The sequence below is a fragment of the Musca domestica genome, unplaced genomic scaffold (genome assembly GCF_030504385.1).
Source record: "Musca domestica strain aabys unplaced genomic scaffold, Musca_domestica.polishedcontigs.V.1.1 56, whole genome shotgun sequence".
NCBI lineage: Eukaryota > Metazoa > Arthropoda > Insecta > Diptera > Muscidae > Musca > Musca domestica.
Window position 1 is genome coordinate 4359460 of NW_026712356.1, and position 19016 is coordinate 4378475.

The 19016-nt window shown below is 36.1% G+C and overlaps 1 protein-coding gene across 3 annotated transcripts in view; it reads right to left on the reverse strand.

Annotated features, from left to right (window-relative positions):
• The window catches only part of LOC105262498 (uncharacterized), a 433330-nt gene that overhangs the window by 153688 nt on the left and 260626 nt on the right, over nt 1–19016 (reverse strand). For all 3 annotated transcript variants that reach the window (XM_059128635.1, XM_059128637.1, XM_059128636.1), the window contains exon 3: nt 2319–2489. In XM_059128635.1, the coding sequence (XP_058984618.1) occupies nt 2319–2489 (171 nt within the window). The remainder of the gene's footprint in view (nt 1–2318; nt 2490–19016) is intronic.

The window sequence follows — 19016 nt, forward strand, 5'->3', positions numbered from 1 at the left end:
GTTGTAATTAATCCGAATTTTGACCCTTTGTGGGGGAGGTACTTGATGGAGTGGATCGATATTGTCCATTTTCGCACCTGACCTAGAACTGACGCAAATAATAGAATAAAAAAAGTTGAAAAAAACCCGGATTATCGTTTCTCTTTCTGTGCAGATACAATTTTTTTGAAAATTTCGACCTTTTGTGGGGGTGGGCCGATATATTCCATCTTAACACCAGACCTGGGGGTAATATAAATATTGGGATGTGCGAAATATGAAAATAATCGGACTCTTACATTACATTTTATGAGAGTTGTAATTATTCAAAATTTTTACCATTTGTGGGGGAGGTACTTTATGGAGTGGACCGATATTGTCCATTTTCACACCTGACCTAGCACTAACCCAAATATTAAGTTTTGCAAAGTTGGAGCAAAATCGGATTATCCTTTATCTTTCTGTGCAGTTAATTATTGTCTTTGACAATATTGAAATTTTGTGGGGGAGGTATTAGAAGAAGTGGATCGATATCGCCCATCTGAGGATCCGATCTAAGTTTAATAATCACATTACAATGTACCAAGTTTGGATCAAATCGAATATTTTTTTCGAGAGTTATCATGCGCACCAGCCAGCCAGCCAGACAGATGGACGGGCGGACGGACATCGCTAGATCGACTCCCAATGTCCTGAAACGGATTTGGTTCACAGAGACCTAGGGTCTAAAACCGTTATTTCGAAAAGGCACGTTTTGGTCGTATCAAATGATATATACCCTCTCTAACCATATGGCTGAGGGTATGAAAATGGGTAACTAAACACCATTGAACTCAGAACTTATACCCTCCACCATACATAGTATGGAGGGTATATTAATTTGGTATGGAGGGTATTTGTAACTCATCGAAATAATAATTTTACACCCAACAAAGTATATATATTCTTGATCAACGTAAAATTCCTGTCCGTCCGTCCGGCCGTCTGTCCGTCTGTTGTAATCATGCGATCTCTCTTCTCTCTGCAAGCCCACGATATCGTATAGCCCCCATATAACGGTACCCCCGATATTCGGTATTTTGATGATTTTATCCACACTTTTTAACGGAATTGTCTAAAATTCTTCACAAGGAATTCTTTGTGAGCACTTTACCCCCTCAAAGGTAATTGTCTATATAGGTCCACGATATAGCCCTCATATAACGGTTCGGTATTTTAATGACTTTAGCCACATTTTTTAAGGGAATTTTTTGAAATTCTACACAAGGAATTCTTTGTGAGCACTTTACCCCCAGACATAGATTTGTCTATATAGGTCCACAATATCGTATATCCTCCAAATATATCGGCACCTTCCGATATTTGGTATTTTTAATTTTTTTAATTTTTTTTTTAATTTTTAATGGATTTTATTTGTTTCATAATAATAAATAAATAATAAATTTTCATAACTCGTTCCAAATGGTGGAGGGTATTCAAAGTTCGGCCCGCTTTTTTACTTGTTATACCCTCAGTCATATGGCTACAGTGGGTACATCATTTGATACGGCCGAAATGTGCCACATCCCATACTGGTTAAATGTTAATAAATCGCCTTACATACTTGATACATATGTTTGTTACAACAAAAATTAATTTTACTACGGTTTGTAGGAGCATCAAAACTAAATTTAAGCCTACTTCTAGGCAACCAAAGAAATTAGAACAATTCCAGGAATACATTTTGGCAAGACAATAAATTTCTATGTCTATTTTCTTTTTGTTTGCTTTAGCTGGTGAAATATATGTGCACAAAACTTTCTATGTTTCAGGTGAATCATTCTCATTTGTAGGTAGCTAGGATTTATGTCCTGCCCAGATTTTAGTTTTCTCTACTTTTTTTTGTGGAAAAGTCGAAAAAGTCATTGTTTTACAAGTGATTGTAGCATAAACACTTAAGGAAACAATTCTTCCCCCCCCATACATATGTGAGTTTCTTTTCTATTCCTCTTCGTTTTAGTTTTGTTATTTTTACTTGTCAGGATAAACAATAGAACACTTAAGTTAAATGATTGTAACCATTGTTTGTGTGCTTTACTTGTATACTCGTATGTATATGTGGCGAAGAGATAGTAGGCAGCTGCCTAGGCAGATACTTGCAGAACTGTTACAAAAGTTTTACTTTCTTTCCCATTCAGCCAAGAATAACGAATGAGCACAACAAACTCGTAAAAATGGTTATTGTAAACTTGTTTTGATTTTTTTTGTTACAAAATTCAAATTTCGGAAAGCTAACAAATACCCCCTACTAATCTTTAGGAAAATTTGCAAAAGGAAATTTAAATTTTTCATAGACTTACCTTTCTTTAGTACAAAACCACAGGGATGATCGAATAAGAAATCTCGAAAATGATTACAATCAGGATCCATACCCGGCTCCTTGCACAGGCACGTGGGACGAAAGAATTGAAAGGCTTGCAGGGTTCTTAATGCCGCTTGACATTTGGTAACGGTTACTGTACTGCAGGATACTGAAATGAGAAGAATAAAAAAATGTTTTTTTTAGTTTACAGCTAAAAATATAAAAGTAATTATTGAATGTTCCGAATTATAAGACAATAATCGAAACTAAAATCCCGTGCGCCATAAAATCGTCCATGTATAGAAGAGTAGTGAAATAACTGATTGACCTCAAACGGATAGGGCTAAAAACGGATATGAAAAAACTTGAACGGATATGGAAAAGCTACAACCAATTTCAGACTGCTATCATTTCTAAGCCACTCGTCCGACAGCTGTTAAAATTATTCCAGTGACAGGTCATTATATTGTTAACAAGCGTACAAAAACATTTTGGTGAGAATTTTCCAGAAAAAAGGTTATTCGTGATGGAATTCAAGCGTGATAGTGTGATTTCTTTCTATTTGGCTGGAAAACCACAAGTGGCTATCGTTGGATTACTCCAGCATTTAAACACAAAGAAACCAGTAAAGAAAGTCTTAAAGTCGGGCGGGGCCGACTTTATTATACCCTACACCACTTTGCTAATTTAGTAGAGCTCCACATAACAATTAAAAGTTTTTATGGGAGAGTTCAATCATACACGCTACGATTATAATTATAATTTAAAGTTCACAAGACTCAATATGCCGAAGCATTTGAATATTTTAAATTCGGACTTGTATTGCCCATTTGGTGCACAATTAATTTGAAATCGGATAAAGATATATATGGGAGCTATATCCAAATCGGAACCGATCTCGATGAAATTTGGAAAAGATATTTCTGAGTGGTATTTGATATATTTCCCTGAAAATCGTTGTTACGGAGTGCATATTACGGCTGTGGGTAACAAATATAACAAATCGGATGAATATTAAATATGGGAGCTATGGCTATATCTGAACCGATTTTGATCAAATTTGGCATACTTATTTTTAGGCCCAATTTGGTTGTATGTGCAAAATTTAATACTATTTGGACAAATATTAGACGTTTGGTGCACAAAAAACGGCAAATCGGACGAAGATATATATGGGAGCTATATCTAAATTTTGACCGATTATCTCCAATTTCAATAGGGTTTGTCCTAGGGCCAAACAAATGATATGTGCAAAATTTCATCTGGATAGGGCAATAAATGCGAACTGTACTTTGTTTACAGACGGACAGACGGACGGACGGACATGCATAAATCGACTCAGAATTTGATTCTATGCAGATCATCAAAAGGAACTATGGGTCTATCTCGTTTCCTTTTGCCTGTTAAAAGCAAATGCACAAAGACATAATACCCTGACCACCTTGTGGTGTAGGGTATAAATAGACTCAAAAGAGCTAAAGAGTTGCTTCGCTTGGCCGAAAGTAGTGAACTGCCGAATTTGGTTTTCCCCGATGAGAAAACTTTCGTTGTCCAGCAGTTTGTAAACAAACAAAATGATCGTATTTACTTGCCAAAGAAGTCAGTTGAAAATGTGTACCTTCGGTTGGCCACCAGAACTCAAGCACAGGCCATGGTGATGGTGTGGGCCACTATAACAGTCGATGGTCGCTCTCCACTATTATTAATCGACCGTGGCATCAGAATAAATGCCGAATATTATCGCGAAAATATTCTGGAGGGTGTATTAAAGCCTTGGGCACGAAAACTTTTTGGCTCGGACCTCAGCACCATCGCACTCACCACGCGCCACTCAAGAATGGTTACAAAATGAGGTTCCTCGCTTCATTTCCAGGGCACAATGACCACCAAAATCTCCGGATACCAATCCGTTGGACTATTGTGTCTATAGTATTTTTGGAAGCAAGGTTGACACTGAAAAATACAAAAGTGTCGATCACCTCAAGCAAGCGCTTCCCCGGAATGAACCAAAATACAGCAGAGCAACATTCGGCAGCGTGTGACGGTTTCATTGGCCGTTTGAAGGCCATAAATCGTGCCAAAGGTGACCAATTCAAACAAATCTAAACTTATTCTAAAAGTTGATGCTATTTCCGACATTTTTTGGTTTCATTCAATAAAATTTAAAAAAAATGTAAAATTTATAGCGTTCGACTTTGTTGCAGTTTTTTTATCTTACCCTGTATATTGGGTACAGTTTGTGCTTGTAATCTAAAAATGTTTATTACGGTTGCTGTTCATAAGTAGCCTATACATATGGAAGCGGCTTCGGCTATCATAATTGTACGAAAATTACTGAATGGTACTGTGTTTGAAATTCGGCGATGGTTTGGAAATGCGTCCTATACATATTTGTACATAAAATACAAAATTTAGTGAAGGGATAGGGCTGCAATTCTGAAATGATATTGAGGTCTCCCTTGGTGTTTAGAAATTAAATATGGAGGTGATTTTGGGAATGTGTATTTTAATTCCCCGAAAAGGAATACGTAATTTGGTATTGGGTGAAGGAATGGAGCTGAAATCCGGAAATTTGATGATGAGGTCATTATTGGTGCCTTTAAGATATATAGGTGATTTTGGAAATGTGTACTATAATTGTACGAAAAGTACTAAATTGTACTAAAGTTGGTATTTGTTGAAGCGATAGAGATAAAATTTGATATTTGGATAATTGTTGGTATCTAAGGTTGAGATTTGGTGATTGGATTGAAAATGCACACTATAACTGTATGGAAAGTACTAAATGGTAGTAAATTCGGTATTGGATGAAGGCATAAAACTAGAATCCTTAAACTTGATATTTAGATCTAATTTGGGGGTGGTTTTGGAAATGTGTACTACAAATTGTACGAAAAGTACCTAATCGTACTAAAATTCGTATTAGGTTAATATATAGAGCTAAGATCACGAAATTTGTTATTGAGTTGTCTGTTGGTATCTGAAATAGAGATTTGGTCTTGATTTGTAAATTGGCTATTGGTTGAAGAAATAGAGCTGAAATCCTGAAATTTTTTATGAATGGCACTGTTGGTGTATGTGGTTAAGATATGATGGTGGTATTGAAAATGTGTGCTATAACTCTCCGAAAAGTACTAAGTGGTACTTAATTGGTTAATGGGAGAAGGGATAGAGCTGGAATCTCAAAATTTGATATGGTCGTGGTTTTGGAAATGTGCACTATAATTGTACGAAAAGTACTAAATGGTACTTCATTATACCCTACACCACATAGTGGTAAGGGTATTATGTCTTTGTGCATTTGTTTGTAACATGGAGAAGGAAACGAGATAGACCCTTCATAGAATCACTTTCTGAGTCGATTTATGCATGTCAGTCCGTCTGTCCGTCCGTCTGTCCATGTATTCTTGTGAACAAAATGCAGGTCGCATTTATTACCCGATTGAGATTAAATTTTTCAAACAATATTTTTTTTGGCCCAAGGACGAACCCTATTGAAATTGGTGAGAATCGGATTAAATTTAGATATAGCTCCCATATATATCTTCATCCGATTTCGGGTTAAATGTGCACCAAATGTCTATCAGTCCAAATTACCTGAATTTTGGCACACCCAACCGAGTTCGGCCTAGAAGCAAGTATATCAAATTTGGAGAAAATCGGTTCAGATATAGCTATAGCTCCCATATATATGTTTTATCCGATTTGGTGTTTAAGTCCCTCACATTCCTCTTATGCACTCCACAACCGTGGTATTTGGTACCAGGTATATGACGGAGCACAGGAATAGCTGTTTTAAATTTTATCGAAATCGGTTCAGATTTGGATATAGCTCCCATATATATCTTCATCCGATTTCGGGTTAATTAACCACCAAATGGCCAATATCAGCCCAAATGGCCCGAATTTTGGCACATGTGACCGAGATTAGCCTTAAAGCAAATACAACAAATTTGGAGAAAATCGGTTCAGAAACAGCTATAGCTCCCATATATATGTTTTATCCGATTTGGTGTTTAAGCCTCTCACATTCGTAATATGCACTCCACAAGAATGATATTTGGTACCAGATATAAGATACAGCTCAGAAATAGCTGTTTGTAATTTGATCGAAATCGGTTCAGATTTGGATATAGCTCCCATATATATCTTCATCCGATTTCGGGTTAATTGTGCACCAGATATAGCAACCATATATATGTTTCATCCGATTTAGTGTTTTAGTCCCATACATTCGTAATATTCACTCCACAACCGTGATATTTGGTACCAGGTATTAGATGGAGCACAGGAATAGCTGTTTTAAATTTTATCGAAATCGGTTCAGATTTGGATATAGCTCCCATATATATCTTCATCCGATTTCAGGTTAAATATGCACTAAATGGTCAATATCAGCCCAAATCACCAGAATTTTCGTACATAAGACCGAATTCAGTCTAGAAGCTAATACGTAAAATTTGGAGAAACCCGGTTCAGAGATAGCTATAGTTCGTAAAATGCACGATAGAATTAGATAGATTTTGATTTTGTACCAAATATCTCTTAGAGCTCTGAAATGCCCTGTATAAACCTTTTTACGAGAGCTGTACTAAATATGCATAGTGGTGTAGGGTATCATAAAGTCGGCCCAGCCCGACTTTTGAGCTTTCTTTACTGGTTTTGTATTAAGTTAATGTATAGAGCTAAAATGCCGACATTTTATATTGAGGTATCTATTGTTATATTGAATTAAGATATGGAGGTGATTTTGGAAATGGGTACTATTATTGTGCGAAAACTACTAAATGGCACTAAATTTGGTTTTGGGTGAAGGAATAGATCTGATATTAAGAAATTTGATATTACGAACACCGTTGGGTATGGGATTGAGATATAAGTGGATTTGGAAATGTGTACTATAATTGTCCCTAAACCCCACCTGAGTAAAATATTATCAACCTAATTCATTTCTTTCTGAACCTATAGAGATTTCCACAGTCGGTCGGTCAGACTGACAGGCCTTACTAAATCGACAGTTCCATTATAGTAGGGACGGTATATTAAGTTTGTCATTCCGTTTGTAACACCTCGAAATATACATTTTAGATCCAACAAAGTATATATTCTTGATCAGCATAAAATTCTATGTCGATTTAGCGATGTTCGTCCGTCTGTTCGAACAAAATGAAGTAGATTAATAAATTTTTACTCAAATGTAGCCGGACTTTTGGTATTGAAAATGAGTCATGTAGGTCCACGTTTTGGTATAGCCCCGTATTTTGATCATTTTAGCGATATTATTCACCGGAATTGTTTCAAATTTGGTATTTGAAGTTCGTAATGGATACTAAAGTCTATGACAGGAGATTGTCTGTACAGGTCCATGTCTTCGTACAGCCCCCATATAACAGTATCTCCCGATATTCGGTATTTTGATGATTTTAGCTACATTAATAACCGATTTTTTTTATGTTTCGCATTTGAATATTGAAATGACTTATGACAAAAGTTACCTATGCAGATCTATGCCGTCGTATAGGCCCTAATATAATAACTACATTCGCTATTTTTAAGATTTTAACAGCATTTTTAACGGATCTTATTGTTTTTGAGAATTGTCAAATTCGTTCTAAGTGCTGGAGGGTATTTAAAGTTCGACCCGGCCAAACTTACTGCTTTTTTACTTGTTTTATTATCACAATAAACACATTTTAGAAATTTTGAGGTTATCCACTTAATATTGTTCTTAGAATAATTATTATATGGCCCTTCTACAATTTAAAGATAAATATAGTTCCAATAAATAATATTATTTTATCTGATAACTGTTCACAAACGATTCCAAAATGTTGTCCTTCGAACATTAAGAGTATTTATGATGTGATTTGTTTTCTGACAATTTATATCCTTTTTTACCAACATCTTTTTCAAAAAAATACATCTTCTTTTGCATCATAATCATCATTTGTACATGCCCAGTTGTTTGGAGTTTATTCATCATTTATGGTTAGGACCGAAAAAACAGTAGCTTAACTGGCAAATCAAAAGCAAAGTGGAAAGGAGAAGAGGATGGACACAAAAATCTCTGACCATAAAACTTTAACAAAATTTTGTTCAACATAATATATCATATAAATGGCAATTTGGGTAACAGCAATGTACGTGTCGCACGAAGGGGGTTTAATAATTTGGGGAAATTTGCAATGAGATTTCTAAACTCAATTTAATTTAAAAAAAAATGTTTCCAAAGCATGCAACTCTAAGCAATCTAAAATTTCTAGATAATTTTTTCTGAAAACTTTTTATGGGGAAACAATGATAAATTATAAAGCCAATTTCAAATTAAAAATTATTTTGCTCTTAGTAGAATCGATGTTCCCGTCCTTCTAAGACAAATTACCCACCCTCGAACCTTGTCAAAGGTGCATTTACACATTTTCCTCTTAGCTCTCGCACAAAATGCCCCCCAACCACTCGTTTGATGAGTGTATTTGTAACCACTTGTCAGTCATAATAAATGATATCATCTCAATTTTCTAATGTTCAAAGCATTTATTGTAACATCCATAATTGAGAGTAGGAAACAGGCCGCAATGTCACTGCACACTCTCTCACTCACTCACACATACACACTCCCTAATCGATTGACCGAAAAATGTAATGGTCAAAACGATATATCATTGCCCGACATCGATAGGCATAGACAAAAGTGGTCAAATGGGTGCAGGGGGGGGACACAGGGTATCAGTCCCATGACCATTATGATGACATTCCCTGATAAATATGAAAACCATATTGGAATATTGCATTGACCTATCTAATTAATGGCCATAATTAAAAACGAATCAAAATGTCAAATGTTAATAGCCGGCATTTTTGAATGTGGCGTTAAGTTTATAACCCAAAAAAAGGTGTAGTGAGATGGAAAGAGAGAGAGAAAAAAAAGGGGGGAGAGAACCCATCAAGGTGTGAGTTATTTGGAATCATTTAAATGACTTTATGGCCTTTTAATTGCCATTCAATGTCATTTCGACACTTAAGCAAAGGGTTGTTTTTTTTTAGTTATTTTTAAATTAACAAAAGGTGAGTGTAAAGACTGAAACATTGTGAAATATTGTAATTTTTAATTTCTTCTTTATTAATTCGGCAATTTACATTTTCATTACACTTTTTAGACTCTGCAGGACTTTTGGTATTGAAAATGGGCTATATATGTTTGATATTGCCCCCATATAATTTTAAGGTTTTTGTGGCAGCTTTAGTCACAATTTTAACCAAAATTTTGCTGTAAATTGACAGTATATATTCCTATTATGTAATAAACATCCTTGCATAGAACTGTTAATGTAGGTTAAAGTTTTGATATGGTCCCCATATATCTGTACCTCCCAATATTCGATATTTTGATGATTTGAAACAATGTTTCAAATTTGCAATTTTAAATTTCTAATGGGTACTAAAGCCAATGAGGAATATTGCATATGCTGGCCCAGGTCTTCAGATAGTCCATATATAATAGTGGCATTTTTCACGGGAATTCCTTCAAGTTTCGTATTTGAGGTTCAGGATTGGTACAACAAGAAAATTATTTCTGCAAGTCCAAGTCTAAGTATAGCTGCCATATAACGGTATCTCATTATATTCAGTATTTTTATGAATTTAGCGTCATTATTAATCGTAATAGTTTCTAGTTTCGTATTTGAATATCGTAATGGACTATGAGAAAAAATTGCCTATGCGGATCCACTCTTCGCACAGGTCCCAATATAACGGCAACTCACTATATGCGTTATTTTTATGATTTCAGCAGTATTTTTATACCCTCTTCCATATAACTACTGAGGGTGTACAGGGTGAGATGAAAAAACCGCAACCAAATTCTGACTGCTGTCATTTCTAAGTCACTCGTCCGACCGCTGTTAAAATTATTCCAGTGACAGCTCATTATATTGTTTACAATCGTTCAAAAGCATTTTGGTGAGAATTTTTCAGAAAAAAAGTTATTCGTGATGGAATTCAAGCCTGATAGTGTGATTTCTTTTTATTTGGCTGCAAACCCACAAGTGGCTATCGTTAGAGTACTCCAGCATTTAAATGTGAATAAATCTTTTGTGTCTCGTACCATCGCTCGTTACCGTGATACTGGTAGTGTAGCCCGACGCCAAGGAAGTGGACGAAAGAAACCAGCAACATCAGCAGAAATGATTCGAAAAATAAAGGATCGACTTGATCGAAACCCGCGCCGCAGTGGACGAAAAATGGGTCTTGAACTGAACATATCGCAATATTCCATTCGCAAATGTTGAAAATGAGCTCTAGTGATGGATAAAGCCATGGAAATTCCAAAAAGTGCAAGAACTTACACCGCAACAGAAAGAAAATATACTCAAAAGAGCTAAATAGTCGCTTCGCTTGGCCGAAAGTGATGTACTGCCGATGAGAAAACATTATTTGTCCATCAGTTTGTAAACAAACAAACGTTTTTACTTGTCAAAGAGGTCTGCTGAAAATGTGCACCTTCGGTTGGCCACCAGAACTCAAGCGCCGGCCATGGTGTTGGTGTGGGCCGCCATAACAGCCGATGGTTGCTCTCCGCTCGAATAAATGCCGAATATTATCGCGAAAGTATTCTGAAGGGTGTATAAAAGACTTGGGCACAAACATTTTGGCCGCAGACCCTTGGTTACAAAATGAGGTTCCTCGCTTCATTTCCAGTACACAATGGTCACCAAAATTTCCGGATACGAATTCGTTGTACAGGAGTATTTTGGAAAGCAAGGTTGGCACAAAAAAATACCAAAGTGTCGATCACCACAAACAAGCGCTTCGCCGGGAATGGGCCAAAATGCCGCAGAGCAACATTCGGGCAGCATGTGACAGTTTTATTGGCCGTTTGAAGGTCATAGTTCGTGCCAAAGGTGACCAATTCGAACAAATCTAAACTTATTCTAAAATGTGACGCTATTTCCGACATTCTTTGCTTTCATTCAATAGAATTTTTAAAAAAATCTAAAAAGCATGGCGTTTGACTTTTTTGCATTTTTTTATCTCACCCTGTATATGACTTTCTGCCGCTTTAGTAAGAATTAGATTATTGACATTTTTTCGGACCCATAGTGGAATTTTATGAGAAATAATTTTGTACCCCCTTAAAGGGGGTTTTTGCCCATATTTTTAAAAATGGAAAAAATACCCCTTTGTTGACTCGCTTGAGGGTTAACATTGTCTAAAAAAATATTCTTTTTATTTTTACCTACAATATTGTTAAAGACACTATATACCTATAATGCCCCAATTTCGAGGATTCTTAGTATGAAAATTTCCTTTTTTTACTATACTTTTTAACCTGCTGAGGTTTACTCGTAATTATTTTTTATGGTGCACAGAGTAATTGAAAATGAGAGAACAAACCTTGATATTTGGAATGATTTTCTAAGTAGTGGATATGACAATCATATACCTTAAGGGATACGTTCATTCTCAAAAAGGCTACATAGACTAAGAGGCTTACAATTCCACATAGACTGTCAAAAATTATAGCGGTGTAGAATATTACATGGTCATTCTGCCCAACTATAGCCATTGCTTGCTGAAATGTTTTATATAAAAGCGGTGCTTTTTCCTTATCTCGCAACAGTTCCTAATATCATGAGGTTAACATTCCTCTTGATCAGCAAATTCCAATTACAAACCACGATAAGTATATGTTATATTTTTATATTCTGTCTTCCGATAATTAATTGCACTCGTGTAAGTGAAACAAGGCAAATAATATTTATGATAAAATAAAATTTATTTGCAGCGCCTAACCCCTCTGCCAAAAACCGACCCGACTCCATGAATAACATAAATCTTATTTTTTTTTATTTGGTGTTGTAATATTTTATATGGATATCATAAATATTACAAATACTCAGATGAGTCACACATCGCTTGAAAATCACATTCAACCCTCCAAAAAGGTAAAATCGGTCGCCGAAAGTGGAAAAATCAAAGCACATTCATTTGAAACGAATACGCCAACCCTTACATTTTAAGGTTCCTCCAATATACTATTTTTTTTACAAAGTGACACATTTAATTTCATTCCCTACTGTCTGCATAAATTAGCACTACAGGCTTTCACTTCAATAATGACAACTTTCACGACCGCCAAATAAAAGGTTTTATGACATGGAACATATGTTTGAGTGATGTTCGACTTGGTGTTGTTGTTGCTGTTTTTGTTTTTTTATTTTCCATATCAGCTCACAGTATGCAACAAACCACAACAAAAGCAACAACAACAACGTATGTGACATAAATAACTGTGGGCATCATTGCCAGTGTTTTGACTGGGCAAAGCCCCCCCACACGGGCCATCCACAAAAGTGGTTGGCCAAAACAAAGAGGACTTTTATGGACCACATGTTGTGCTAATGTGACGACAACGCACACGGTTCTGCAACATGGCATAAAGGCAAACAACAGACACACATATACATTAAAAAACGCAACACATTCACTACGGTTATCCTTTGCACCAACATACACACACACATACCCATGTTGATTTAAATACAAATACACAACATAAAAAAGGATTCGTGAGAATGTTTCTTTGGTTGTTTCATCGCTGTTTTTGTTGTTTTTTTTTTTTATACGTGTAACCCTTCATTGTTATATTTATATGCCTGTGCAAGTGTGTGAAATCCTCTTCGCAAGTTCAAGGAGGTTTTAAAGTAGTTTTTTTCTTTTTCATTAAAGTTCATGCAAATATTCAACACTCAAATAGGGCGACTCATGAGTAGGAGAAGTTTAGACTTTGGATGTCGTTTTAAATAACTATGAGAATAAGACCATATGTCTTAAGTGTGTTTAGAAAGCATGGGCTTTTACTATATTTAAAAAAAAAAACTTTCTTCACAAAAGTTCTGTGTTAAAATAACTTAAAATTTAACTTAACTTAAATATTAAAATTAGGTCATCCCAAAGTACTCTCTTAGCAAAGAAAAGCAAAAGGTGTTATTATTAAATAGCAGAATGTCTTTTCAGAGAAGAGCTTAAGGTCTTCTCATAGGAGAGGTCATGAGATGTTCTCACAGAAGAGGTCTTCTCATAGAAGAGTTGAAGGTCTTCTCATAGAAGCTAATTTGGGCTTCTCATAGAACACTATTTGGTCTTCTCGTAGAAGACTACTTGGTCTTCTCATAGAAGACTATTTGGTCTTCTCATAGAAGATTACTTGGTCTTCTTATAGAAGACCACTTGGTCTTCTCAGAGAAAACTACTTAAGCTTCTCAGAGGAGACTTCTTAGGCTTCTCAGAGAAGACTACATAGGCTACTTAGAGAAGGATACGCAGGCTTTTTATAGAAAACTACTTAGGCTTATCAGAGAAAAATTCTTAGGCTTCTTAGAGAAGACTACTTAGTCTCCGTGGTCGTATCAGAGCAGAATCCGTGGTCTTGAAACAGAAGACCCCTTAATCTTCACAGACAAAGCTCTATGGTCTTCTCAGAGAAGACTACTTAGGCTTCTCAGTGAAGACTACTTAGGCTTCTCTGAGAAAACTTCTTAAACTTCTCAGAGAAGACTACACAGGCTTGTCAGAGAAGACTACTTAGGCTTCTCAGAGAAGACTACTTAGGCTTCTCAGAGAAGTCTATTTAGGCTTCTCAGAGAAACTACTTACGTTTCTCAGAGAAGACTACTAACGTTTCTCAGAGAAGGCTACTTACGTTTCGCAGAGAAGATAACTTAGGCTTCTCTGAGAAGAATACTTGGTCTTCTCATAGAAGACTATTTGGTTTTCTCATAGAGTACTACTTGGTCTTCTCAGAGAAAACTATATAGGCTTCTCAGAGAAGACTACTTAGGCTTCTCAGAGAAGACTACTTGGTCAGAGAAGACTAGATGGTCTTCTCATAGAAGACTATTTGGTCTTCTCATAGAAGACTGCCTGGGCTTCTAAGAGAAGACTACAAGGGCTTCTCAAAGAAGACTTCTTAAACTTCTCAGAGAAGACTACCTGGGCTTCTCAGAGAAAACTTCTTAGGCTTCTCAGAGAATATTACATAGGCTTCTCAGAAAAGACTACTTACGTTTCTCAGAGAAGACTACTTGGTCTTCTCATAAAAGACTATTTGGTCTTCTCATAGAAGACTATTTGGTCTTCTCATAGAACACTATTTGGTCTTCTCATAGAAGATTACTTCTTATAGAAGACCACTTGGTCTTCTCAGAGAAAACTACTTAAGCTTCTCAGAGGAGACTTCTTAGGCTTCTCAGTTAGGACTACATAGGCTACTTAGAGAAGGATACGCAAGCTTTTTATAGAAAACTGCTTAGGATTATCATAGAAAAATTCTTAGGCTTCTTAGAGAAGACTACTTAGTCTCCGTGGTCGTATCAGAGCAGAATCCGTGGTCTTGAAACAGAAGACCCCTTAATCTTCACAAACAAGGCTCCATGGTCTTCTCAGAGAAGACTCCTTGGTCTTCTCAGTGAAGACTACTTAGGCTTCTCTGAGAAAACGTTATAATCTTCTCAGAGAAGACATCTTAGACTTCTCAGAGAAGACTACTTAGGTTTCTCAGAGAAGACTACTTGGTATTCTCATAGAAGACTATTTGGTCTTCTCATAGAAGACTATTTGGTCTTCTCATAGAAGACTATTTGGTTTCCTCAGAGAAAACTACATAGGCTTCTTAGAGAAGGATATGCAGGCTTTTTATAGAAAACTACTTAGGCTTATCAGAGAAAACTTCTTAGGCTTCTTAGAGAAGACTACTTAGTCTCCGTGGTCGTCTTGTCACAAAAGACCCCTTAATCTTCACACACAAGGCTCCATGGTCTTCTCAGAGAAGACTATTTGGTCGTCTCAGAGAAGACTCCTTGGTCTCCTCATTGAATACTACTTATAGAAGTTGAAAAGAATCTCCTTTGAATTTCCTCCTATGAAACTCTTGCAAAAGTGAATATAAATAAAGGTTGCGGAAATTTTGCACAATTACTTTTCTTTATAGTTCACTTTAACGCTCTGAGAGGCGGTTTAAGTTTAATCCAGAAATTTATTATCATGAAAAGTAAAGCGTTTTATGTGTTCTGACTTTTGCTTCCTTAACTGCTTCTCTGCTCAAAGAAGGACCAGCGAACGAAAATCCAACACCGCTACCATCAACAACAACATCGCCATCATCATGAAGTGCAGTGCTTAAAAACAAAGTGGAATTTTTGGCATTTGTGGTGTTCCTTAATTAAATTAATTGTGGTCTCGAACAAAAGTAAACGAAAGTTTCGTCGGAGACACAGGGTGTGTCATATACATTGTAGGCATACACATGCATACATATTTCACTTCAAGTTGTCAACAACAACAGCAACTACTTTGATATACTTATTACAACGAATACAACACCCATAACCAAGAAAAAAATGGCAACAGCCATTTCTTAATGGCTCCTGGTAGGTATTCGAAGTAATGACGACAACAAAATCCATTTTTCGTATTGCTCATTTTCACAAGCAAGTCCAGGAGTCCGTGTGCCGGAGTAAACGTGTTCCTTGCTGTTGTTTGTTAAATACAAAATATCAACAAATACCATTTAGAAATCGACAAATATTTAAATAATAATCATAGAACTTTCCTCGGAAATGGCTTAGCAGTAAAGGTAAATATTTATAATGGTTATGTACTTACGACGAAGACCTACCTATTGATAGGATAAGTAATTTTCTGGCCATATACAAAACTATAATTTGCTGACAAGGTACTTTCGTTGTTGTTGTTGTTGACAGTGGGTTGGAAAGGGGGATATTAAGGCATGTTGGCATATCATTATGGATATATGGTGGACAAGATATTTGTGAGGGAGGTTAGGTCGAAAATGAAAAATATCTCTCTGGTTGTCCGGCAAACATTTTGGACACTGTATCACATTGAGGATCGAGAATGGACAATATTGGTCCACTCCTTCGGGTATCTCCTACACAAACTGACTAGGAATCAACGCTCAGACGAAACGACTGAAGCTAAAATCTTGCAATTTTGCACGAGGGCCAGTTTTGGAGTATTGGCGTGTAATAAGGATGGGTTTTGTAAATTCGTGCTAAATGGGAACAGTATTAAAATGTACTAAAAATTTAATACCTTGTTTTGGACAAACTAAATGAGCAAGAAAGTGCGGGATAAATATATAAGGGTTTTTTGAAATTTCGAAAGGTTACGAAAAGTTTTAAAATGGTACCATTTGGTATTATGTGCAAAGACATAGAAGTGTAAAGATGGGACAAGACAGAGTCAAGATATGGCAACCCTGTGAAAATGCCTCTGTTGTTATGATATCGTAACAACATAGTTAGCAATGTTAAGCGATTAAAACCGCTTAGGCAATATGCAATTAACTGGGAAAGTCTATGGAGTAAAATTTTGAAACCCAATTTTTGGATTTTTCAAATTTTTGTTTGTCTTATATTTCTATAAATGGGTTTTTTTATATTAACACGGTCCTGTCATGAGCTGTTATCTGAATAGTATAGACACAAACCATTTGCTCAAAATGCATTTTGTCTAGTCTTTACCATTTTAGGTCTTTGTTATGTGAACGGATAGGGATAAAAACTTGGAATTTGGAATTTGGAGAATCAAGGTTAGAAAGTAAGTTTGATATGTGAATATGGCTTTGGAAATGTGTTCTAAACGAACTGTACTAAATGGTACTATATTTGAAACAGTTAACAGGAAATTTGGAAATTTTTACAGGTGCGAGAATGGAATGGAGAATCTTGAAATTTTTCACGAGAGCCAGGTTTGGTTTGGTTGAAATCTACTAAAAATTTAATACTTTGTATTGGACAAATAGAATTTTTAGATTTGGCATTCTCATCCCTAATAACTGACTAATGGAGTGCAGGATAGATGGGTAAACGGATGAAGCTGGAATTTTGTATTGGTAGTTTTATGATAAAGATGTGCACAAAAAGTACTAAAAAGTACTATATTTGGTACAATTAGATACAATTAGCTTAGTGTAGCTTGGATATATTTAGTTTCGAAAATGTGTACTATAATTGTACGAAAAATACTGAATGGTACTAAATATGGTATTGGGTGAAGGGCTAGAGATAAAATTCTGAAATTTGAGATTTAGATTACAGATGGTATCTGTGTTTGAGACATGGTGGTGATTTCGAAATGCGAAAAGTACTAAATTTGGTATTAGGTAAAGGCAAAGGTAAAGACTGGAATCCTGATATTTTATATATAGATGTCACTATTGGTGTCTGTAGTTGAAATATGGAGGTGGTTTTGAAAATAATTGGTCGAAAAGTACTAAATAGTACTTAATTTGGTATTGAGTGAAGGAATAGAGGTTGAGTCCTCATGATATTGAGGTCTTTGTTTGCATTTTTAATTGAGATATAGAGGTGGTTTTGGAAATGTGTACTAAAATTATACGAAAAATACTAAAGGTCACTGAATTTATATTGAAATTTGATAGTGAGGTCTCTGTTGGGATCTGGAACAGTTATGCAAATGCGTATTATAATTGTTCGAAAAGTACTTAGTGGTACTAAGTTTGGTATTGGGTGAAGAAATAGAACTAAAATCTTGAAATTTGATAACGATGTCACCGTTGATGTATGTGGTTAAAATATGGAGGTACAGGGTGAGATAAAAAAACTTCAACAAAGTCAAACGCCATAATTTTTACATTTTTTTAATTTTATTGAATAAAAATAAAAAATGTCGGAAATAGCATCAAATTTTAAAATAAGTTTTGATTTGTTCGAATTGGTAACCTTTGGCATGAATTATGGCATTCAAACGGCCAATAAAACCGTCACAAGATGCCCAAATGTTGTTCTGCGGTATATTGGCCCATTCCCGGCATAGCGCTTGCTTAGTATTTTTTTAGCGACACTTAAGTATTTTGTTAGTGCCAACCTTGCTTTCCAAAATTCTCCAGACACAATAGTCCAACGGATTGGTATCCGGAGATTTAGGTGGCCATTTTGCGCTTAAAATGAAGCGAGGAACCTCATTTTGTAACCATTCTTGAGCTGCGAGTGCTGAGTGCGATGATGCTGAGTCCTGAGTCCTGTTGGAATGTCCAAGGTGCGGCCAAAATGTTTGCGTGCCCAAGGCTTTAATACACCCTCCAGAATATTTTCGAGACAATATTCGGCATTTTTTCTGATGCCACGGCCGATTAATACCAGCGGAGAGCGACCATCGACTGTTTTGGCGGCCATCACTATGACCGGCGCTTGAGTTCTGGTGGCCAACCGAAGGTGCACATTTTCAGCTGACCTCTTTGGAAAGAAAACACGATCATTTTGTTTGTTTACAAACTGCTGGACAACGAATATTTTCTCATCGGAGATAACCAAATTCGACACTTCACCACTTTCGGCCAAGCGAAGCAACTCTTTAGCTCTTTTGAGTCCCTTTCTGTTGCGGTGTAAGTTCTCGCAATTTTTGGAATTTCAAAGGCTTTACCCCGAGCTCATTTTTCAATATTTGACAAATGGAATATTGCGATATGTTCAGCTCATTTTTCGGCCACTGCGATGCGGGTTTCGATCAAGTCGCTTCTTTACTTTTCGAACAATTTCTGCTGATGTTTCTGTTTTCTTTCGTCCACTTCCTTGACGTCGGGCTACGTTACCAGTATCACGGTAACGAGCGATGATACGTGACACAAAAGATCTATTCACATTTAAATGCTTGA